Source organism: Ranitomeya imitator, chromosome 3 (assembly GCF_032444005.1).
Source record: "Ranitomeya imitator isolate aRanImi1 chromosome 3, aRanImi1.pri, whole genome shotgun sequence".
Taxonomy (NCBI): Eukaryota; Metazoa; Chordata; class Amphibia; order Anura; family Dendrobatidae; genus Ranitomeya; species Ranitomeya imitator.
In genome coordinates this window covers 223,520,773-223,546,483 of record NC_091284.1, presented here as the reverse complement: position 1 = coordinate 223,546,483, position 25,711 = coordinate 223,520,773, and the positions used below count along the sequence as shown (strand labels likewise).

Sequence of the window (25,711 nt, the reverse complement as noted above, 5' to 3'; positions counted from 1 at the left end):
CCCAAACAGTGGTTTACCCCCACATATGAGTTATCAGCGTACTCAGGACAAATTGGACAACAACTTTCGTGGTTCAGTTTCTCCTTTTACCATTGGGAAAATAAAAAAATTGTTGCTGAAATATCATTTTTGTGACTAAAAAGTTAAATGTTCATTTTTTCCTTCCATGTTGCTTCTGCTGCTGTGAAGCACCTGAAGGGTTAATAAACTTCTTGAATGTGGTGTTGTGCACCTTGAGGGGTGCAGTTTTTAGAATGGTGTCACTTTTGGGTATTTTCAGCCATATAGACCCCTCAAACTGACTTCAAATGTGAGGTGGTCCCTAAAAAAAATGGTTTTGTAAATTTCGTTGTAAAAATGAGAAATCGCTGGTCAAATTTTAACCCTTATAACTTCCTAGCAAAAAAAAATTTTGTTTCCAAAATTGTGCTGATGTAAAGTAGACGTGTGGGAAATGTTATTTATTGACTATTTTGTCACATAACTCTCTGGTTTAACAGAATAAAAATTCAAAATGTGAAAATTGCGAAATTTTCAAAATTTTCGCCAAATTTCCGTTTTTATCACAAATAAACACAGAATTTATTGACCTAAATTTACCACTAACATGAAGCCCAATATGTCATGAAAAAACAATCTCAGAACCGCTAGGATCCATTGAAGCGTTCCTGAGTTATTACCTCATAAAGGGACACTGGTCAGAATTGCAAAAAACGGCAAGGTCTTTAAAGGGACACTGTCACCTGAATTTGGAGGGAACAATCTTCAGCCATGGAGGCGGGGTTTTTGGGTGTTTGATTCACCCTTTCCTTACCCGCTGGCTGCATGCTGGCTGCAATATTGGATTGAAGTTCATTCTCTGTCCTCCATAGTACACGCCTGCGCAGGGGAAGATTGCCTTGTGCAGGCATGTACTACGGAGGACAGAGAATGAACTTCAATCCAATATTGCAGCCAGCGAGCAAGGAAAGGGTGAATCAAAAACCCAAAAACCCCGCCTCCATGGCTGAAGATTGTTCCCTCCAAATTCAGGTGACAGTGTCCCTTTAAGGTCAAAATAGGCTGGGTCATGAAGGGGTTAACTTCCAGGTGTCTCTGAAGCACCTCTTTAGGCCAATATATACACAGAAGTCTAGTACATTTTTTTTCTGTCAAACCAGGAATGGATTTGTAAAGAACAAAAATGGACTTATGTATTAGTATTAAGTACTAGTTATAAATTAAGGTTGTTTGAATAGCCTGTACTAAGTATGTATTAGTATTAATAAGAACTAGTTATAAATTAAGGTTGCTTGAATAGTAGTAAGTAACTAAGATATACATGTTTTAGGTAAACAATTTATTGTACAACAATATTTATACTTTATTAATCCTTCTGTTATTTCTATCACAGGATTCCACTCAAAAAAATGCCATCAATTCGCCAGACACTCAGATCCATGGGGGTAAAAGTTGCTGATGTATTCCCACAACTAAAGACGACAGGATCTGGAAATTCTAATAATGGAACAGCTCCAACATTTCTTACCAACTACTTAGATGTAAGCAACACAATGCATACTCTCATATACAGGAGCTACATACCGTATTTTTCGTACTATAAAGTGCACTGGACTATAAGATGCACCTAGGTTTTAGAGGAGGAAAATAGAAAAAAAATTGAAGCAAAAAAGGTGGTCATGATATACTGTTATGGGGGAATTTGCTGCTGATACTGTTATCTACTTTATAATTGTCTAAGGGTCCCTTCCGTCTTTCTGTCTGTCCTTCTGTCTGTCTTTCTGTCTGTCACAGAAATCCCAAGTTGCTGATTGGTCGCGGCAAAAAGGCCACGACCAATCAGCGACGGGCACAGTCCAGCGGCAAAATGGCCGCTCCTTACTCCCCTGCCTATCATTGCCTGCTCCATACTCCCCTCCAGTCAGCGCTCACACAGGGTTAATGGCAGCGTTAACAGACCGCGTTATGTCGTGGGTAACGCACTCCGTTAACGCTGCTATTAACCTTGTGTGACCAATTTTCTACTATTGATGCTGCCTATGCAGCATCAATAGTAAAAAGATCTAATGTTAAAAATAATAAAAAAAATAAAAAATCATTATATACTCACCTTCTGTCGGCCCCCCGGATCCAGCCCAGGCCTTTCCCGCTCCTCGCGACACTCGGGACCATGCATTGCGGTCTCGCGAGATGACGATGTAGGCAGAGGCGATCGTGCTCTGCCTGCTTCTAGCCTCCCATGGAGGCTATTGAAGCATGGCAAAAGTAAAAAAAAAAAGTTTAAAAAAATGTGAAAAAAATAAAAAAAAAATAAAAGTTTAAATCACCCCCCTTTCGCCCCAATCAAAATAAATCAATTAAAAAAAATCAAATCTACACATATTTGGTATCGCCGCGCTCAGAATCGCCCAATCTATCAATTAAAAAAGCATTAACCTGATCGCTAAACAGCGTAGCGAGAAAAAAATTCGAAATGCCAGAATTACGTTTTTTTGGTCGCCGCGACATTGCATTAAAATGCAATAACGGGCGATCAAAAGAACGTATCTGCACCAAAATGCTATAATTAAAAACGTCATCTCGGCACGCAAAAAATATGCCCTCAACCGACTTCAGATCATGAAAAATGGAGACGCTACGAGTATCGGAAAATGGCGCAATTTGTTTTGTGTTTTTTTAGCAAAGTTTGGAATTTTTTTTCACCACTTAGGTAAAAAATAACCTAGTCATGTTAGGTGTCTATGAACTCGTACTGACCTGGAGAATCATAATGTCAGGTCAGTTTTAGCAATTAGTGAACCTAGCAAAAAAGCCAAACAAAAAACAAGTGTGGGATTGCACTTTTTTTGCAATTTCACCGCACTTGGAATTTTTTTCCCGTTTTCTAGTACACGACATGCTAAAACCAATGATGTCGTTCAAAAGTACAACTCGTCCCACAAAAAATAAGCCCTCACATGGCCAAATTGACAGAAAAATAAAAAAGTTATGGCTCTGGGAAGGAGGGGAGTGAAAAACGAACACGGAAAAACGAAAAATCCCAAGGTCATGAAGGGGTTAAGTAATGCCATTGTGTTGTTTCAGTTAATGAGTGTGTTTTATCCTACATATGAAACTGATGAGCATTATCACCTGTTTGGTATAATTAGTTCACACTAAATATTAAATTGTTGTAGATTTCGCTTTTGTTCATTGACTTTGCATTTTATTCATTGATCAAAATAAACTATTAACACTAAAACTTTTGCCCAGTGCTGTATGTACTGCACATTATATGTGGAATTATGGATAATTCACTGTTAGCTATATTGGATTATTGGCAAATAGGAGAATAAGGAGTACCAAGCGATAATTTTACTAAAAAACAGTATAAATCTTTATTAAATATTAAAAAAAATAAATAAACCACATTAAATAAAGTAACCCATACTCCTCGGAGGTACAGACAGGAAGAGAGGTAACCACCTCAGCAGTGCAAGGTATCAGGCATTATATTATAGTCATGATCCAAAAACAAGACCACAGAAAAAGGCTGACATCCGTCCTTGGGGTGACCACCTCTCTACAGGTCCTTCTCAAAAAATTAGCATATAGTGTTAAAGTTCATTATTTACCATAATGTAATGATTACAATTAAACTTTCATATATTATAGATTCATTATCCACCAACTGAAATTTGTCAGGTCTTTTATTGTTTTAATACTGATGATTTTGGCATACAACTCCTGATAACCCAAAAAACCTGTCTCAATAAATTAGCATATCAAGAAAAGATTCTCTAAACGACCTATTACCCTAATCTTCTGAATCAACTAATTAACTCTAAACACATGCAAAAGATACCTGAGGCTTTTATAAACTCCCTGCCTGGTTCATTACTCAAAACCCCCATCATGGGTAAGACTAGCGACCTGACAGATGTCAAGAAGGCCATCATTGACACCCTCAAGCAAGAGGGTAAGACCCAGAAAGAAATTTCTCAACAAATAGGCTGTTCCCAGAGTGCTGTATCAAGGCACCTCAATGGTAAGTCTGTTGGAAGGAAACAATGTGGCAGAAAACACTGTACAACGAGAAGAGGAGACCGGACCCTGAGGAAGATTGTGGAGAAGGACCGATTCCAGACCTTGGGGAACCTGAGGAAGCAGTGGACTGAGTCTGGTGTGGAAACATCCAGAGCCACCGTGCACAGGCGTGTGCAGGAAATGGGCTACAGGTGCCGCATTCCCCAGGTAAAGCCACTTTTGAACCATAAACAGCGGCAGAAGCGCCTGACCTGGGCTACAGAGAAGCAGCACTGGACTGTTGCTAAGTGGTCCCAAGTACTTTTTTCTGATGAAAGCAAATTTTGCATGTCATTCGGAAATCAAGGTGCCAGAGTCTGGAGGAAGACTGGGGAGAAGGAAATGCCAAAATGCCTGAAGTCCAGTGTCAAGTACCCACAGTCAGTGATGGTGTGGGGTGCCATGTCAGCTGCTGGTGTTGGTCCACTGTGTTTCATCAAGGGCAGGGTCAATGCTTTATGGTGATGAAGATTTCCTTTTTTCAGCACGACCTGGCACCTGCTCACAGTGCCAAAACCACTGGTAAATGGTTTACTGACCATGGTATTACTGTGCTCAATTGGCCTGCCAACTCTCCTGACCTGAACCCCATAGAGAATCTGTGGGATATTGTGAAGAGAAAGTTGAGAGACGCAAGACCCAACACTCTGGATGAGCTTAAGGCCGCTATTGAAGCATCCTGGGCCTCCATAACATCTCAGCAGTGTCACAGGCTGATTGCCTCCATGCCACGCCGCATTGAAGCAGTCATTTCTGCCAAAGGATTCCCGACCAAGTATTGAGTGCATAACTGAACATTATTATTTGATGGTTTTTTTGTTTGTTATTAAAAAACACTTTTATTTGATTGGATGGGTGAAATATGCTAATTTATTGAGACAGGTTTTTTGGGTTATCAGGAGTTGTATGCCAAAATCATCAGTATTAAAACAATAAAAGACCTGAAAAATTTCAGTTGGTGGATAATGAATCTATAATATATGAAAGTTTAATTGTAATCATTACATTATGGTAAATAATGAAATTTAACACTATATGCTAATTTTTTGAGAAGGACCTGTATATCACAGTCCTGGACAAGCTTGTCCCCTTGCACTTTTTAGGTATTATCCTGTGTGATGTGTGTTTATTTAATTAATATGGGGGCATCCTTTTTCCGTGGTCTTGTTTTGCATCATGACTATAATATAATGATTTATACTGTTTTTTAGTAAAATTATCGGCTGGTACTCCTTTTTCTCCTTTTTGCCATTTTTTTGGGTGTTGGTGTAGCTGTTTTAGGGTGGGCCACCATAGGTGCCCATTCTCTTAGCATTTGATATGTAGCTGGGTTGGTTTCTATATTGGATTATTGTAGTGGAGTATTGTGGTTTCCTGTATCAACCACTTAGTGGGACTTCAGTTAAAGTCCCTGTAGACCTAATTGACAACTGTCTGTTACTACCCCACTGAGTCAGCATTGATTGGTCAGTGTGGAAGAACACAGACTTTTGGCAAAGGAAATGATAACACCCAGTTGTCAGTTTATTAACAGGGCTGTCTGGCACCGGTCACTTCTACACCTTGAGCAGGGCGGATGACATAGTATATGAACGGTGCGCGCACAATAATCATGTATTGATACCTCCTGATGGAAATGATGGCATGCCCCATGTTGCAGTTTATTTTTTTGTGGTTGGGAGGGGGGCTGTTAGGGTCTGTATGTCAGTGTCGCTTTTATGTCACAGTCCGTCCCTGTATGACAGTATTTTTCTGTTGTGGTTTACCTTTCCAGACGCAGTATTTTGGTGAGATCAGCATCGGTTATCCTCCCCAAGCATTCAAGGTTGTTTTTGACACCGGATCTGCCAACCTGTGGGTGCCATCCAGTCAATGTTCCCCGCTGTACAGTGCCTGTGGTAAGCCATTAGGAGCTAGAAAGTTATCAATGGGAAGAGCTCAGTCAAGGTGGTCGGGACTCGAGAGCAGCATCGTCATATCAGTAATTTTCATTGCTGCAACAGTCCATCAACTTGGAAGTAAAATATCAATAAAAATAAAGTTTCCTGGGAAACACTGCTTATAAGAAGGATATATATTGTCGTCCACAAAGCATCTCTGTATTCATTCATATGTTACATCTATTTCAGTGCATGCAAACATCTCAAAGTAATATTTGTATATCATGTATATTATATTCTATAACCTGGGATGCAAATGTAGTTACACAGAAAACTTACAGTTAAAGATAGAGATTCTTAGCACTAAGAATCTCCATCTTTAACTGTAAGTTTTATGAAAAAAAAATTTTTGACTTTTTTTTTATGAAAAAATATTTTTGAGAAATGTATATTTGTCTGTGTTTTCACATGGCCGATTCATGTACATGTGCCGCTGTGATCTTTTTATCAATATATATATATATATATATATATATATATATATATATATATATATATATCTTGTGAGGCAGTGACTCATGTCACAGGTAGGGGCGCTGTGTGTTCTCCCCAGGTTGTGCATGAAGACGGATGAAGTCCATAGGTGTGCATGGGAGTCACGGATTTCCGGTCCCAGTTTTCCATGTGGCTGAAGGACACAGGTTTGTGTGTGTTAAAAGCCCTGCAGTAAGAGGTATGGGTGTGTCAGGTGAGGTGCAATGTCAGTTTCAGTCTGGTGTGTGCTGGTGTGCAGAGCAGAGGCCTGCAGAGCGCTTGCTGAGTGCATGGCGGCACAGGCCAGTGGAGCCAGCACCCAGGGCAGCTGAATGGCCTGGCACCCGCAGCATACAGCGATGCAAGTTGTCCATGGTATTGGTCTCGGATGTGGACAGTCCTGTGCCCGGAGGTGGATGTCCTGTGCCTGAAGGAGTCGGATGTGGACAGTCCTGTGGCCGGAGGTGGATGTTCTGTGCCTAAAAGAGAACCACCACAGAGAATTCAGTGAACAAAGGTCCAAAGAAATATTAAGATAGATTGCAACAAATATATTAATTAATACGAAAAGTCAACTGACAGAGGACATGGCTAAAAAGTGACAGGCAATGCCACATATACATAGGCGGTAATAGACAGCATGGTACATGGTATTATTACCTGGAGTAATAATTGAGTATAGACATATAACTGCCCAAATGCATAGTATCAGCACAAAAATCACATACCTAGTGGTACACAGCAGGGGCACATGCAGTCTCCCGCCCTCCGCTGGTGGTTCTCAATTTGATTTCAATGGGTCTTCATTAGTTTTGTATAGTTGCTATGGGATATATACTTATAGTCAATATTTACATCGAACATGTTGTATTCCCATAGCTATGTGTGTTCCTCTGTTTGTGCCCAAAAGAGACGGATGTGGACAGTCCTGTGCCCGGAGGTGGATGTCCTGTGCCCGAAAGAGACAGATGTGGATAGTCCTGTGCCTGGAGGTGGATGTCCTGTGCCCGAATGTGTAACAGTTGCAAACAGGTGGATATGGTGCCCGGCTGCTATTCGGAGGATATCCTGGGTTGTGTACGGCTGTGTGAATAAAGAGACTGTGATACAGCGCTGCAGGACACCCATGAGAACTAGTCAGAGAAAGGCTGGCGTGTGTTGTGTCTGCAACATATGAGGCTGTGTGTATGAAGACTGTAATATGGCATGCAGTCGCCTAGGGAAATTGGGCCTGTTTAGGGACTGCAAATCTAAAGCCATATGATATGTACAGGTCCTTCTCAAAAAATTAGCATATAGTGTTAAATTTCATTATTTACCATAATGTAATGATTACAATTAAACTTTCATATATTATAGATTCATTATCCACCAACTGAAATTTGTCAGGTCTTTTATTGTTTTAATACTGATGATTTTGGCATACAACTCCTGATAACCCAAAAAACCTGTCTCAATAAATTAGCATATCAAGAAAAGGTTCTCTAAATGACCTATTACCCTAATCTTCTGAATCAACTAATTAACTCTAAACACATGGCAAAAGATACCTGAGGCTTTTATAAACTCCCTGCCTGGTTCATTACTCAAAACCCCCATCATGGGTAAGACTAGCGACCTGACAGATGTCAAGAAGGCCATCATTGACACCCTCAAGCAAGAGGGTAAGACCCAGAAAGAAATTTCTCAACAAATAGGCTGTTCCCAGAGTGCTGTATCAAGGCACCTCAATGGTAAGTCTGTTGGAAGGAAACAATGTGGCAGAAAACGCTGTACAACGAGAAGAGGAGACCGGACCCTGAGGAAGATTGTGGAGAAGGACCGATTCCAGACCTTGGGGAACCTGAGGAAGCAGTGGACTGAGTCTGGTGTGGAAACATCCAGAGCCACCGTGCACAGGCGTGTGCAGGAAATGGGCTACAGGTGCCGCATTCCCCAGGTAAAGCCACTTTTGAACCATAAACAGCGGCAGAGGCGCCTGACCTGGGCTACAGAGAAGCAGCACTGGACTGTTGCTAAGTGGTCCCAAGTACTTTTTTCTGATGAAAGCAAATTTTGCATGTCATTCGGAAATCAAGGTGCCAGAGTCTGGAGGAAGACTGGGGAGAAGGAAATGCCAAAATGCCTGAAGTCCAGTGTCAAGTACCCACAGTCAGTGATGGTGTGGGGTGCCATGTCAGCTGCTGGTGTTGGTCCACTGTGTTTCATCAAGGGCAGGGTCAATGCAGCTAGCTATCAGGAGATTTTGGAGCACTTCATGCTTCCATCGGCTGAAATGCTTTATGGAGATGAAGATTTCCTTTTTCAGCACGACCTGGCACCTGCTCACAGTGCCAAAACCACTGGTAAATGGTTTACTGACCATGGTATTACTGTGCTCAATTGGCCTGCCAACTCTCCTGACCTGAACCCCATAGAGAATCTGTGGGATATTGTGAAGAGAAAGTTGAGAGACGCAAGACCCAACACTCTGGATGAGCTTAAGGCCGCTATTGAAGCATCCTGGGCCTCCATAACATCTCAGCAGTGTCACAGGCTGATTGCCTCTATGCCACGCCGCATTGAAGCAGTCATTTCTGCCAAAGGATTCCCGACCAAGTATTGAGTGCATAACTGAACATTATTATTTTTTGGTTTTTTTGTTTGTTATTAAAAAACACTTTTATTTGATTGGATGGGTGAAATATGCTAATTTATTGAGACAGGTTTTTTGGGTTATCAGGAGTTGTATGCCAAAATCATCAGTATTAAAACAATAAAAGACCTGACAAATTTCAGTTGGTGGATAATGAATCTATAATATATGAAAGTTTAATTGTAATCATTACATTATGGTAAATAATGAAATTTAACACTATATGCTAATTGTTTGAGAAGGACCTGTATTGCTATGAACTTGTGTGAACTGAACACTGAAAATATACACTGAAGTTATATGCAATTGTGTGAATTGGACTTCAATGATGTGGAAACACATTAACCCCTTCATGACCTTGGGATTTTTCATTTTTCCGTGTTCGTTTTTCACTCCCCTCCTTCCCAGAGCTATAACTTTTTTATTTTTCCGTCAATATGGTCATGTGAGGGCTTATTTTTTGCGGGACACTTGTTTTTTGTTTGGCTTTTTTGCTAGGTTCACTAAATGCTAAAACTGACCTGCCATTATGATTCTCCAGGTCAGTACGAGTTCATAGACACCTAACATGACTAGGTTATTTTTAATCTAAGTGGTGAAAAAAAATTCCAAACTTTGCTAAAAAAAAAAAAAATTGCGCCATTTTCCGATACTCGTAGCGTCTCCATTTTTCGTGATCTGGGGTCGGTTGAGGGCTTATTTTTTGCGTGCCGAGATGACGTTTTTAATTATAGCATTTTGGTGCAGATACGTTCTTTTGATCGCCCATTATTGCATTTTAATGCAATGTCGCGGCGACCTAAAAAACGTAATTCTGGCATTTCGAATTTTTTTCTCGCTACACCGTTTAGCGATCAGGTTAATGCTTTTTTTTAATTGATAGATCAGGCGATTCTGAGCGCGGCGATACCAAATATGTGTAGATTTGATTTTTTTTATTGATTTATTTTGATTGGGGCGAAAGGGGGGTGATTTAGACTTTTATATTTTTTTTATTTTTTTCACATTTTTTTTAACTTTTTTACTTTTGCCATGCTTCAATAGCCTCCATGGGAGGCTAGAAGCAGGCACATCTCGATCGCCTCTGCTACATAGCAGCGATCTGCTGATCGCTGCTATGTAGCAGAAATGGAGGTGTGCTGTGAGCGCCGACCACAGGGTGGCGCTCACAGCCACTGGTGATCAGTAACCATAGAGGTCTCTAGGACCTCTATGGTTACCATCCTGACGCATCGCCGACCCCCGATCATGTGACGGGAGTCGGCGATGACGTCATTTCCGGCCGGAAGCGGTAGTTAAATGCCGCTGTCTGCATTTGACAGCGGCATTTAACTAGTTAATAGGTGCGGGCAGATCGCGATTCTGCCCGCGCCTATTACGGGCACATGTCAGCTGTTCAAAACAGCTGACATGTCCCGGCTTTGATGCGGGCTCACCGCGGAGCCCTGCATCAAAGCAGGGGATCTGACCTCGGACGTACTATCCCGTCCGAGGTCAGAAAGGGAAAAAAAGAGCCTTTTGTGTTGGAACTTTGTGGGTCACTGCCTCTTCACTGCGTACGATGCTACTACAATCTCACAATATATATATATACACTGCTCAAAAAAATAAAGGGAACACTAAAATCCCACATCCTACATATCACTGAATGAAATATTCCAGTTGTAAATCTTTATTCATTACATAGTGGAATGTGTGGAGAACAATAAAACCTAAAAATGATCAATGTAAATCACAACTAATATCCCACAGAGGTCTGGAGTTGGAATAATGCTCAAAATCAAAGTGGAAAATGAAGTTACAGGCTGATCCAACTTCAGTGGAAATGCCTCAAGACAAGGAAATGATGGTCAGTAGTGTGTGTGTGGCCTCTACGTGCCTGTATGACCTCCCTACAGTGCCTGGGCATGCTCCTGATGAGGCGGCGGATGGTCTCCTGAGGGATCTCCTCCCAGATCTGGATTAAAGCATCAGCCAACTCCTGGACAGTCTGTGGTGCAACGTGACTTTGGTGGATGGTGCGAGACATAATCTCCCAGATGTGTTCAATCGGATTCAGGTCTGGGGAACGGGCGGGCCAGTCCATAGCTTCAATGCCTTCATCTTGCAGGAACTGCTGACACACTCCAGCCACATGAGGTCTGGCATTGTCCTGCATTAGGAGGAAGCCAGGGCCAACCACACCAGCATATGGTCTCACTAGGGGTCTGAGGATCTCATCTCGGTACCTAATGGCAGTCAGGCTACCTCTGGCGAGCACATGGAGGGTGGTGCGGCTCTCCAAAGAAATTCCACCCCACACCATTACTGACCCACTGCCAAACCGGTGATGCTGAAGGATGCTGCAGGCAGCAGATCTCTTTCTATGGCGTCTCCAGACTCTGTCACGTCTGTCACATGTGCTCAGTGTGAACCTGCTTTCATCTGTAAAAAGCACAGGGCGCCAGTGGCGAATTTGCCAATCCTGATGCTCTGTGGCAAATGCCAAGCGTCCTGCATGGTGTTGGGCTGTGAGCACAACCCCCATCTGTGGACGTCGGGCACTCAGACCAACCTCATGGAGTTGGTTTCTAACCGTTTGTGCAGACACATGCACATTTGTGGCCTGCTGGAGGTAATTTTGCAGGGCACCAGTGCTCCTCCTGTTCCTCCTTGCACAAAGGCTGAGGTAGCGGCCCTGCTGCTGGGTTGTTGCCCTCCTACGGCCCCCTCCATGTCTCCTGGTGTACTGGCCTGTCTCCTGGTAGCGCCTCCAGCCTCTGGATACTACGCTGACAGACACTGAAAACCTTCTTGTCACAGCTCACATTGATGTGCCATCCTGGATGAGCTGCACTACCTGAGCCACTTGTGTGGGTTGTAAAGTCAGTCTCATGCTACCACGAGTGTGAAAGCATAACCAACATTCAAAAGTGACCAAAACATCAGCCAGAAAGCATTGGTACTGAGATGTGGTCTGTGGTCCCCACCTGCAAACCACTCCTTTATTGAGTGTGTCATGATAATTGCCAATAATTTCCATCTGTTGTCTATTCCATTTGCACAACAGCATGTGAAACTGATTAGCAAACAGTGTTGCTACCTAAGTGGACAGTTTGATTTCACAGAAGTTTGATTTACTTGGAGTTAAATTCTGTTGTTTAAGTGTTCCCTTTATTTTTTTGAGCAGTGTGTATATATATATAATTGAAACTCACCTCCCCTCGCTCTTACTACGATCGAGGGAGTTCTGCCTCATCTTCCTATAGTCTGCAGCACTGTGGGGGCAGCACAATGACATCCCTTCACCTTCACATTGACTTCCTCCTGTGCTTCGGATATCTGGCAGGTCATGGGAATAGTAACCTGTGTCTTGCCAGCGTAAGTGGTGGAGCAGGATGCCAACCGCTATATGTACTGCCACAGTTTTCAAGTGTGAACGTATGTTGTGGATCCAGATTCTGCTTAAAGTGGTGTCTATGTTGGGATTTGGGCAGCCCATTTGTCCTTCAGGACTGGTTACAGTCTCTGCGACTGAGACCTTATGTTACTGTCTATAACATAGAATATGACTACATGGAAGAACAGAAACTGCACATGCAAATATTGAAATTTACTTTAGAAAATACATGTACTATATTACCTCTGGTAGATGTCCTATAGTTGCAGGGCCAGAACAAGGTCTAGTGGTGCTTTAGTCAGTCATTCTAGTTCCCCCTGTTGCACCTCCTCCCACCAAGTTGTAGTATTTTTATTTATACAGGGAGAGATTGAACAGTTGAAAAAAACAATGATGTACTGTATTTTTGGACTATAAGATGCACCGGACCATAAGATGCACCCCAAATTTTCAGAAGGAAAATAGGGAAAAAATTAATGTGTCAAATGGGGGTCTGTCTTACAGTCCGAATTCAGCTTACTTTGGTGATCATCAGCACTGGTTGAGCGTGGCCACAGGGGTGTTTGGTGGTCTGGCGATATGACTCCCATCCCAGACTGGTGCGGCAGTGTTGGTGGTGTTAAAGGTGCGGAGACTCCGCTGACATTTTCTGAAAGCCCGGAGCCCCAGCACATCCATTGCTGTGATGCTGTGGCCTCCAGAAAATCCCATCCCAGGCTGGTGAGGCAGGTTTGACAGTGCTCTGTCGTGTGGGGGATGCGCCGACATTTTGTGAAAGCCTGGAGGCCCCGCACATCCATTGCTGTGATGCGGTGGCCTCTGGGAAAATGGCCACCGGGGGCGGCGCATGCTCAGACTTAGATCTTGGCAACGAGATCTCATCTCGATATCTCGGGATACAAGTTCTCGGCAGAGGAACATCTATTCATTAAAATGTTGATTAAAATTAACTTTCTTTGTAGGAAACCACTTTATTTTATTAAGACTTTCTAGTATGACTTTTAGTTTGTCTGTGCACAGTTCTAGTACACAGTTTACAAGGTGCCTGTGGCTTCCAGTTCCTGAGTTCAGCACCACTGCAAACTGGCTAGATTCTCCTGGACATCTCCTATCTGCCTGCTCAGTCCAAGGTTTTCAGACTTTCTAGTTACTACAGCGTTTTGTCTGCTACCTGTTCCTGGTCTTTTAGGACCTCTGCTGCATGTCTGGCGGTTTCCAGGACGTTTCCTAGCCCACTACAGCTTCCATTGTATTTAGACTTTCTTGGTACTCCAGAGGATTGTCTGCTACAGTGGAATGTAAAAGTTTGGGTACCCCAGGTCAATATTACTGTTATTGTGAACAGTTAAGCAATTTGAAGATGAAATGATGACAAGATGAAAATGAAAAGATGACATATTTCTTTTGTATTTTAGGCAAAATATATATATTTTTTACATACAGTACATATATATATATATATATATATAGAGAGAGAGAGAGAGAGAGAGAGTCATTTTTTACATTTTAAAAATCACAAAAAGGAAATGGGACCAATAGAAAAGTGTGGGAACCAGGCGTGGTTAGCACTCAGTACCTAGTACCTAGTAGCACCTCTTTTGAAAGTATCACAGCTTGTAAATGCTTTTTGTAGCCAGGCAAGAGTCTTTCAGTTCTTGTTTGAGGGATTTTCTCCCATTTTTCCTTTGAAAATTCTTATAGTTCTGTGAGATTCCTGGGTCATCTTAAATGAACTGCTATTTTGAGATCTAGTCACGGATTTTCAGTGAGGTTCAGATCAGGGGACTGTGAGGGCCATTGTAAAACCTTCAGTTGAGCCTTTTGAGGTAGTCAACTGTGGATTTTGACTTCTTTTTAGGATCACTATCATTCATAGAAGCCATCCTCTTTTCACCTTCAGCTTTTTTTCAGATGGTGTTATGTTTGCATCAAGAATTTGATGAAATTTCATTGAATTCATTCTTCCCTCTATCTGTGAAATGTTCCCCGCACCATTGGCTGAAAAGCAACCACAAAGCATCATTGATCCAGACTCCATGCATAATGGTTGACGAGATGCTCTTTTCCTGAAAATCTGTGCCCTTTTTTCTCCTCACATACCTTTGATCATTGTGGCCAAAAAGTTCTATTTTAATCTCATTGGTCCACATGACTTGTTTCCAAAATGCATCAGGCTTCTTTAGATGTTCTTTTGCATAGTTTTAACACTGAATTTTATGGTGAGGATGCAGGAGAGGTTTTCTTCTGATGACTCTTCCATGAGGGCCATATTTGTGTATTTGAACAGTAGAACAATGTACCACAACTTCAGAGTCTGCTAAATCTTTCTGAAGGTCTTTGTCTTATTTGTGATACGGCCTGTGTCTCATGAGTGCTGTGGTTTCTGTATGGTCCACAGTCTGATACTACCTGGTAACAATAACTCACAGCATCTCTTTACCATAATTAAGGACTTAGAATCATAGAATCATAGAATGGTAGAGTTGGAAGGGACCTCCTGGGTCATCTGGTCCAACCCCCTGCTCAAAGCAGGATTCACTAAATCATCCCAGATAGATGTCTGTCCAGCCTGTTTGAAGACTTCCATTGAAGGAGAACTCACCACCTCTCGCGGCAGCCTGTTCCAATCTTTGATCACCCTAACTGTCAAAAAGTTTTTTCTAATATCTAATCTGTGTATCCTCCCATTCAGTTACATCCCATCGCTTCTAGTCTTTCCTTGTGCAAATGAGAATAAAGATGATCCTTCTACAATGTGACAGCCCTTGAGATATTTGTAGACAGCTATTATGTCTCCTCTCAGTCTTCTTTTTTTGGAAGCTAAACATTCCCAAATCCTGTAAATGTTCCTCATAGGACATGGTTTGGAGACCGGTCACCATTCCGGTTGCTCTTCTCTGAACTTGCTCCAGTTTGTTGATGTCTTTTTTAAAGAGTTAATGGGAAATGTAGGCTTATGCAATACAAATGTATATGGGTCTGATCTGACATTACAATTGATCACTGTACTTAGCTTTGTGATGCATTCATGCACTAATGGAGGTTCTTTTGCTGCACTCATTTACTGATGGTATTTCTAAATGTTCTTATGGTGTTTCTCATATTGCATTCATGTACTGACACTGTTTCTGATGCTGCATTCATGTACTGACTGTTTTTTTAGCTACATTCATGTATTGATGGTGGTCCTGACGTTGTATTCACATACTGACAGTAATTCTGGTGCTGCGTTTAAGAAAATACATTTTTTCTAGCACTGCATTCATGTATTAACGGTGGTTCTGATGTTGCTTTCACGCACTAACAGTGGTTCTGGCACTGCATTCATGTAATGATGCTAGCTCTGATGCTGAATTCATATACTGGTGGTGATTCTGGTGCTGCTCTCATGTGCTAACAGTGTCTCTGACCTGGTATACATGGAGCAATCCATAACGTGTTTCATGGCTATGTTAAATCTGAAAAAGTGTCAGTTTAAGTTAGCGTGCATTCACACTGATTTTATTGGAGCAGTAACTCTTCAAATCCTTCTCAAATACTCAAAATTTGGTTTTGGTGATGTATTAATGTGGTCGTTCTTGTGATGTATTTATGTAAGTCCCCTTTAAAAAAAATTACAGCCCTAGGGATTGGTTCAGTATGGAAATATGGCCCTTGGACCGAAAAATGTTGTGCACCCCTGGCTTAGAATATCCACCTCACCCAATGAGCCCACATTATATTACAACTCCCCTTCTTCCAAGAGCCATACATTATTTTATTTTTTCATTGACATAGCCATAGCCATATGATGGCTTGTTTTTTTGTGGGACCAGTTGTACTTTTGAATGACACTATCCATTTTATCATGTGAAAGTGGGAATAAAATTCCAAGTACGGCAATATTTGTTTATAAGGTAAACATGACCTGGCAATAATATTCTCAGGTCAGTACAATTACGGTAATACATGTATAGTTGGGGGGAAAAAATGGAAATTCATAAAATATTAAAATATTTTACCTGTATTGACATTTTCCCCTAACATTTCTAATTTGTGGTTGGTGGAGCTGTGTGAGGTCTTGTTTTTTGCATCCTGAGGTAACGGTTTTATTTATACCATTTTGAGATAGAGGCAATGTTTTGATCACTTTTTATTTCATTTTTTTTTTTAGTGTTGAAAAGACCGAAAAAATTTGAATTATTTTGCTCATTCTCATATTTACGGATTGGTTTAATTAATTTTATATTTTAATAGATCGGACTTTTATGGATGTAGCGATACCACATTTGTATTTTTTATTTATTCATTTTTAATGGCGGGAAAAGGGGTAGATTAAAATTTTTATATTTACTTTCATTTTTAGATATTTTATAGTCCCCTTAGGCTACTTAAAAAAGCTATTGGTCATAATATCTTGATTTAAAAGATACCAGTAAATTAAATGCCAATGTAAATGGTGACTCATCAATCAATTCGCAATAAGGAGGACATGGAGTCAGAAAATACCAAAAAATAAACAAAATTTTATTTAAAAATACATAGCTATATAATAGATATTAATTACATGGGTCACATATGTACAAATAAGTTAATAAATCCATAGGTGTAATAAATGACCAAGGTCATAATATCCTTGCATATAAAAAAAATCACAGCAATCCATCGGGAATCGCAATAGCTGTCGCTCGAGCTGTGTGCTGTAAATGCCAATGTCAGAGATTGGCATCTATTCTGCTCCACCCACGGCTGTTAGATAAAGATGATGGATGAATAAGACAGTCATCATCTGCCAGGAATAATGCAGGCTCAGATCCTAACCCCGCATCAAAGAAGGAAATCCAACATATTATGTATCAATATGTCAGTAAGGGGGTTAAATTCCTCATATTTGAAGATATCTGCTTGCTGTCAGTGCATTGTATCAGAATTTTGGAGAATGGTGTTGCTGATGTTGCGTTTAGCTATAGTGCACCCTTTAGTGTATAATTTTGAAAACTATTTCATATACTTATGTATTCAGTAACTAAAACATATCTAACAAAAAAGATATAGTTTCATATTTAATTGGTTTCGCTGGTAACATAATATCTTTGCATCACAGCATCTCACAGTCGATATGATTCATCTAAATCTCAAACCTACACTAAGAATGGAACAGGTTTCTCCATACTATATGAATCTGGAGGAGTCAGAGGTTTCCTAAGCAAAGACCTTGTTACTGTGAGTTTTGCTATCATTACTTGCTTTACAGAATATCTTTGTGATTATTTGTGCAATATCAAAACTGTTAAACAGAAAAAAATCAATATTCTGCACTTTCCAAAAGAAAAAATAGTGGGGGACCAAATTGAATACAGGGTACTGAAATCCTGAAATTCCAGTACACAGACCCTAATGAGCATGTTCCCCTTAAAACAGTAAAACTAGCTGATAATATAAATAGTAAGGGAAATTTGACCCCAGATTTTTCATATGTAATCTGAGATGAGAGCAGCATGATGTAGGGGCTGAGACCCTGATTCCAGTGATGTGTCTGTTGCTGTTTTGCTTGCTGTCATTTTGATATAATCACTGTTTTCTATGCTGCAGTTCTTGCAGTTATCAGAAATGCTGAGCCCTGTATAACCCAGACAGTATAACTACTGTCTTGCTGCTAATCGGTGGTGGAGTGGGGTTATACAGAACAGATGACTGGGATACACAAAACACCACTTCCAGTAGTGATAATCCGCTGATAAAACACTGATGTTATTGAAACAGCAACACAGCCTTCAAAGTGACACATTGCTGGAATCAGGTTCTCAGCCTCTACAGCATGCTTATCTGAGATTACATTGCATATCCTGCTGACATATTCCCTTTAAAGGGAATCTGGCAGCACAGAAATCTCTCTTAGCAAAGGGAAGGGCAGTACAGTTCTTGAAATTGAAAGGGTTGTCCGGGACTTTTATATTGAAGATATTTCCTTAGGATAAGTCATCAATATCCGATAGTAGAGGCTAAACAGCCCCACTGATTAGCTGTCCCCAGGGCCTGCTGAAAGGGCTCGGTGACGGAATTGCACAGCACAGCTATGTAAAATATATAGTGACCATGGCAGGGTGCGCCATATCCACCCCCTATCAGTAGGGGTGTGGAGTTGCAGTACCCAACCGCGGCCACTATACAATTTATGGAGCTGTGCAGCTTCGCAATTGAGCACTTCCAGGAGTTCCCGAAACTGGGAACATCTGATCAGCAGGGGTGTCGAACAGATATTAATCACCTATGCTAAGGATAGGCCATCAATGTAAAAGCCATTTAACTGTACAATGAAGTCCATGTTTTAAGCAGTAAACAACATTAAAAGCTGAAAAATATTATTTTCCAGTTGCACCCCACCACCCCGCACTGTTCCAATCATCTGGGTTACATATTTTGCATTGGGTTAAAAAGCTGAATGGGATATGTAAATATCAAATATTAAAATGAATTGTAGATTAGCTATATATTCAGTTTAATGTTCTGTATAAATCATGATACAATTTGCAGAATGCAAAAAAAAAAAAACCAGTCAACAAACCATACCTGTTCACTTGCAGTGCTGTATATAGTCCACAGGGGGCATTGCTGAGAACTGCAGCTCGGTTCTGTTCTTATACATTGGAGCTGGTACCAGCTGATCGTGTGTTGGCCTAGAGTTGGAATTTTCCCCTCCAATGTGATATTGGTGACATAACCTTGGGGATAGGTCATCTACAGAAAGGTAGTGGACAAAGTGTTAATATGTCTAGAAAATTAGCACTATCTATATTAATTAGTTGTGCAATTAATACATCTCTTCCATACATTTGGGACCCATGTCCTCCGGAGCCTACGCGTGTCTGCAACCTCACCCCCTAAATGTATTCCAATGCTGTAGAGAGGGTGTTGTGCTGCCAGTAATGTGTCCGTTCTATAGCATTAAACCAGCACGTTCTAGGGAAATATATGCTTTACATTCCAAAAAGATGATATTATTTATTATATGGGACATTGACTCAACAGGTTTACAAGGATGTCATCCCCCTCCGTTCTGTTGCTTTGCTGTTGTCTTTTTTATTCTATACTTTACACACTGTAGATGCACATATTTTATTACAAGATTACACAGCACCTTATTTTCAACTTTCTCACTCCTACTCTCTCATCTTCTTTCGTTCTCACAATCTTTCTCTTTTGTTTTCACTTTCTTTCTTACATTCTTTCATCCTTTCTTTCTCTTTTCCGCTTCCTTTTTCTTCCGTTCTCATTCTCTTTCTCTTCCTTTTTCTTTAATTTTCACTTTTTTCTTTCTTTCTCACTTTCTCACTTCCTTTCGTTCCATCTTTCTCGCTCTTTCTTTCTCACTCTTTTTTCTTTCTCACTTTCTTTATTTCTCACTTTCTCACTTCCTCTTTCGTTCTTTCTTTCTCTCTCACACTCTCACTCTTTCTTTCTTTCTTTCTTTCTTTCTTTCTCACTCTTTCTTTATTTCTCACTCTTTCTTTCTCACTTTCTCACTCTTTTTTTCGTTCTTTCTTTCTTACTTTCTCACTCTTTCTTTAATTTTCACTTTTTTCTTTCTTTTTCACTCTCACTTTCTCTCTCATTCTTTCTATCTTTCTTGCTCTGTTTCTCACTCTTTCCTTATTTCTCACTTTCTTTCTCACTTTCCCGCTTTCGTTCTTTCTTTCTTTTTCACTCTTTCTTAATTTCTCAATCTTTCTTTCTCACTCTTTCATTCTTTCTTTCTCACTCTTTCTTCTTTTTTCTTACTTCCTTTTTTCTTTCTTTCTTTCTTTCTTTCTTTCTTTCTTTCTTTCTTTCTTTCTTTCTTTCTTTCTTTCTTTCTCACTCTTTGTATCTTTCTCGCTCTGTCTTTCTCACTCTTTCTTTATTTCTCACTTTCTCACTCTTTCTTTCATTTTCTCTTTCTCACTCTTTCTTTATTTCTCACTCTTTCTTTCTCAGTTTCTCACTCTTTCTTTCTTTCGCTCCAGGTTGCAGACATTCCGGTCTTTCAGGTTTTTGCAGAAGCTACAGAACTACCTGCATTTCCTTTCATCTTTGCCCGCTTTGATGGAGTATTGGGAATGGGATTCCCGACGCAAGCAATTGATGACATTACGCCTGTCTTTGATCGAATTCTGTCACAGAAAGTCCTGGAGGAAGAAGTCTTCTCGGTGTATTACAGCCGGTGAGAAGGATTAGGGCAGATTGCTTTAAGAAATATTATTCTGGAATCCATATCATAAATTAGAAATGTATTAGTGAGATTTATACCGACCTCCTGAAATATATCTGTGAAGTCTAGTTATATTTCTATGCCTACGTGCTATAATAATGAATTATAATAACTAGGGCTCTGTTCACATCTGCGTTGGAAATTCCTGGATTTATGGTTCATTCTAAGCACAGAACCTGCATGACGGACACCAGTCTCACCAGGTTGATTGAACTGACTATAATGTAGTTCATCTGGTTTTCGTCATGGCGTCCGATATAGATGTGATCAGAGTCACTGCCTAGCACAGTTATGTTGTCAAAATGTTTACCTTTCTGCCGCTTTTAACCACTTATTCTCACCTTCTACTCTCACTATCAACACCTTGAGAAAATACCCCAGCTGCTTGGGTAACCAGAATCTCCTTTCTTTGCAGACAATACAAGTGAGAAGATAAGTTCCCATCCCTTTCCTATCGATGTCACTCACACTAAGTTTCCCAAGTGGTAACAAACTGTCCCCCGTGCCCATTTTCAATGACTCTTTTTGCTTCACATCTTCTACTCAATCTTTCTTATAAGGAGCACAGTTTATGCCCTAACTATCAGGAAATGAAGAGAGTAACCTTTCCAAATTATAGATTGTTTTTTTACATAGACGAGTTAGAATGAAATAAATAGCCTTTAATCTTGTGCATGAACAAAGCAATAATTCTAAAAAGAAATTACACATGTATGCTGCTGCATTTGCGCTACAAATTGACCATTAGATGGCAGTGTAGACCTAATGAGCGGGTTTGTGCTAAGGTCTTCCAGCAAAGGAGAGTCTATCATTTCAATTTCAAACACAGTGCCTTGAAAAAGTATTCCTATCCCATGAACTTTTGCACATTTTTCACCTTACACACACAAATTTAAAGGTATGGGGATTTTATGTGATATACCATCACTGCATAACATGTATTTGTGAAGTGTAAACAATTTGCATATTTAATTTTCCAGAGAAGCATGCATGGCTTATAAGTCTCCTCACTTTGACATGCCAGGCATGGCTTGTCACTATTCACGAGGAGAAACATTATCCCTTAGACTGAGGGGTTAAAGAAATAATGCATGGTTTTCTATGGTAATGATACATGATTTTTCCACATGCCATGTAGTGGACACAGCATGTGGAAGAAGGAGATCTGGTCAGATCAGACCAAAGTAGAACTTTTTGGGCTAAATGCAAAATGCTGTGTGTGGCAGAAAAATAACACTGCACATCGCTCTGAAAACACCACTACCACCATCAAATATGGTGGAGGCAGCATCATATTGTGGGCATGCTTTTTTTTCAGCAGGGCCAGATGGGAAGATGGATGGACCTAAATACATGGCAATCCTAGAGGAAATCCTGTTAAAGAGGTTGTTCACTACTAGTACAACCCCTTCTTTAACTATATGTTCGGCCCCGATAAAATAAATAAACCTATACTCACCTTCCATGCCGGTTCCATTCCAGCAGTGTCCGCACTCACTGTCCCGGGGCTGTGATGCTGTGAAATGACACGTGATGCTGGCGCCCAATCAGCACTGTCGTCACTGTCTCCGCCTTTGGACAAACTGAACGTGAAGGGGAAGCCAGGGCTGCAGCTGCAGCCCCAGGACCGCGAATGCCGACACTACAGTACGGGAGGACAACCCCTTTAAAGGCTGAAAAAGACTTGAGACTCAGGTGTAGGTTCACCGTCAAGTAGGACAATGACCCTAAACATACTGCAATGGAATGGTTTCGATCACAGAATATTTATGCTAAGTTCTACATCCCATTGAATATCTGTGGCAACACTTGAAAATTGATGTTAACCGACATTCTCCATCCAATCTCACTGCGCTAGAGTTAGTTTGCAAAGAAGAATGGGTACAAATGTCAGTCTCTAGATGTGCAAACCTGGCATACCCCAAAAGACAGCAGTAATTACAGACAAAGGTGGTCATACAAGTCAGGGGGACTGAATACAAATGCACAGCGCCATTTTTCATATTTGTGTGTTTAAAATATTTAGAAAAACCTGTATAATTTCCTTTACACTTCACAGATCCTTACATTTTTGCGTTGGAATATCATATAAATCCCAATAAAATACAGTTAAGTTTGTGGCTGTATTGTGAAAAAATGTGGAAAAGTTCATGGAGTATGAATACTTTTTCAAGGCTCTGTAACTGAAATGGAAGTTTCTGCCGTAATTTATACCAAATCTCGAATGTGTTTTGCTTAGTGACTATCTCCCAATGACTGCCGTCTCTTCATTTTACTGTAGACTGCCACCTTTCTATTTTACAGTATGTATAAATAATTTTCAGCTATTTTTTAAATTAAGATAAACAACTTGCACAGTGGCCCATTCTTTAAAGGGAATATGTCATCAGATTCATGCTGCCAGAACCAGGAGCAGGATGGCTTCTCTTCACCCTCCTTCAGTTGATTGACAGGTCCCTCTTTATGTGAAAACTGGTACACAGAGATACATCTGCATCTGTATATTTCCATGCACCTGTATTCTAAAGGTGAAGAAAAAGTCATTGTTTCGTTCCTATAAAACCACTAAAAAATTATGAAAAACAATTGCAAAAATGTAATTTTTTGGTGAGGTTCCCAGGAATCGAACCCACAATATGTATCATTGCAGACAACTGGCAGCATTTTGTGTAGTTGAAGCTGCAATGTATGTATGTATGTAGAGATACATTGTACATAGCAGTGTATTTGTATGTCCTTGTATTCTAGAGGGAGAAAAAAAGTCAGATTTTTTTCTTCCTAAAAAATTACTAAATTACTCAAATATATTAATATATAATTACAAGAATGTCATATTTAACGTGCTTTAAAAAAAAAAACAAAAAAAAGAATCACAAATCAGCAAATAACATGGACATATTTGGTTTTGCTGTGATTGTAACAACCCACACAATAGAGCAATTAGATTATTTACAGTGATCGGTAAATGGCCTAAAAAAAATTACTTTATTGATTTTTTAAACCATTAAAAAATTTTAAAAATAGAAACATTTGGATTCTGAGCTTGTTTCAATACTTTAAAAAACACTTTGAAAACACACTTCACTTCTTCATAATCATCAAATTAAAAAAATAAAAAATGCAGCAAAAATACAATAATCGGAGAAGATTGTTATTGCACAGTTTGTAGTGGACACCTACAGAAAACAAAAGAAACAGTATTTCTGCAATGTGTGAACACGACCTTACAGACACAAAAAAGAGAGATGTTATATAGTGAAGATGACAAAGTTCTGGCTGCTACGACTGTGAATGAATAAATCCACAGGTCCCAACCAGAGATGAGCAGAACACACAGATGACATCCCGCCAGCCCTGGCTAATAAAAAGCCGCGCCGGGGACGTTGGAAGATATGAGATCTGCGGGCCTCTAACCTGGATGCTGGACCAATCTAATTGCTCATCTCTAGCCACAAACGCCCTGGATACATTGTCAGCCCCGGATTTGGGTCTACGCCCTGCAGTCTTGGGCTTAGGCCGGGATCACACATGCGAGAAACACGTCCATGTCTCGCATGTGAAAACCAAGCTCTGGCGCCGGCACTTGGGAGCGGAGCGTGCGGCCACATAGCAACACATGGAGCCGCACGCTCCGCTCCAAAGTGCCGGCGCCAGAGCTTCGTTTTCACATGCGAGACACGGACGTGTTTGGCTACGTTCACATTTGCATTCTGCTGGGCTGCGTCGGCGACGCACCGCACAACGCAAACAAAAACGCAACAAAACGCACGCTAAAACGCTGCGTTTTGCGACGCATGCGTCCTTTTTTGCCGAAAAATGGACAAAAAAAAATGCAACTTGCTGCGTCCTCTGCGCCCTACGCTTGCGGCCAAAAAAACGCATGCGTCGCAAAACGCAGCACAACACATGTCCATGCGCCCCCCATGTTAAATATAGGGGCGCATGACGCATGCGTCGCCGCGGCTGCGCCCGACACAACCGCGCAAAACGCTAATGTGAACGTAGCCTTTCTCGCATGTGTGACTCCGGCCTTATACTGAATGTCTCTCACCGCCCCACCCCTCTGACATCTTATCCTGCCAGGATAGAAACTCATGCTAAATGGGTGTGGGTAGTGGGATGGTCAATATTTGCTATGGTGCGCTACGTGCGCCTCTTCATTTGTCCCTCTTTCTGCTCTTGAAAAGTTGGAAGGTATGGTCAACAGGGACAAACAGTCCCCAGCAGACTTTCCAAATCACATTTTCCCTGAAAAGCTGCAGCATTGCTGAGTAAAACATATCTGTCTGCGTGACTGAAGCCAGTGTCTGTGGGTCGGGCAGCATGAATTTGATTAGTTTCCCTTTAAGTATGTGCACTAGCTGGTACATTGCATTTAAATGCTGACCACTAGATGACGCTGTTCTCTAGGAAAAGCTGATAAAATGAATGATTTCGCTGCAATAAACTATGACATTACACCAGATGTATTTTCACTTCCTATCAAAGGGGCTGTCCAGTACTTTATATTGATGGCCTATCCTTAGGTCATCAATATCAGATTAGTGGGGGTGCAACACCTGGACTCCGCCGATTAGCCAGTATAGTTGCTGGCAGTGACTGGATGCACTCAGTTAGGCCTCTTTCACACTTCCGTTGGTACGGGTCCGTCGCTATGCGTCGGGCCGACGTACCGACGGACGTTGTGAAATTTGTGGACGACGTGGGCAGCGGATGCAGTTTTTCAACGTATCCGCTGCCCATTCTGAAGTCCGGTTGAGGAGGGTGCGGAGTTTCGGCCGCGCATGCGCAGTCGAAAATGGCGGACGCGACGGACAAAAAAACGTTACATTAAACTTTTTTTGTCTGTCGCGTCCGACAAAACACAACGGATCCATCGCACGATGGACGTGACGTGTGGCCATCCGTCGCTAATACAAGTCTATGGGCAAAAAACGCATCCTGCGAGCGAGCACATTTGCAGGATCCGTTTTTTGCCCAAAACGACGGAT

At 41.0% G+C, this 25,711-nt stretch overlaps 1 protein-coding gene across 1 annotated transcript in view; it reads left to right on the top strand.

Moving 5' to 3' along the window:
- Positions 1-1,430: 1,430 nt before the first annotated feature.
- REN (renin) overlaps positions 1,431-25,711 on the top strand; it is a 49,797-nt gene continuing 25,516 nt past the window's right edge. The window contains exons 1-4 of the mRNA XM_069756179.1: positions 1,431-1,541; positions 5,840-5,963; positions 17,577-17,695; positions 20,476-20,672. Of these exons, the coding sequence (XP_069612280.1) occupies positions 1,440-1,541; positions 5,840-5,963; positions 17,577-17,695; positions 20,476-20,672 (542 nt within the window). The 5' untranslated portion in view covers positions 1,431-1,439. The remainder of the gene's footprint in view (positions 1,542-5,839; positions 5,964-17,576; positions 17,696-20,475; positions 20,673-25,711) is intronic.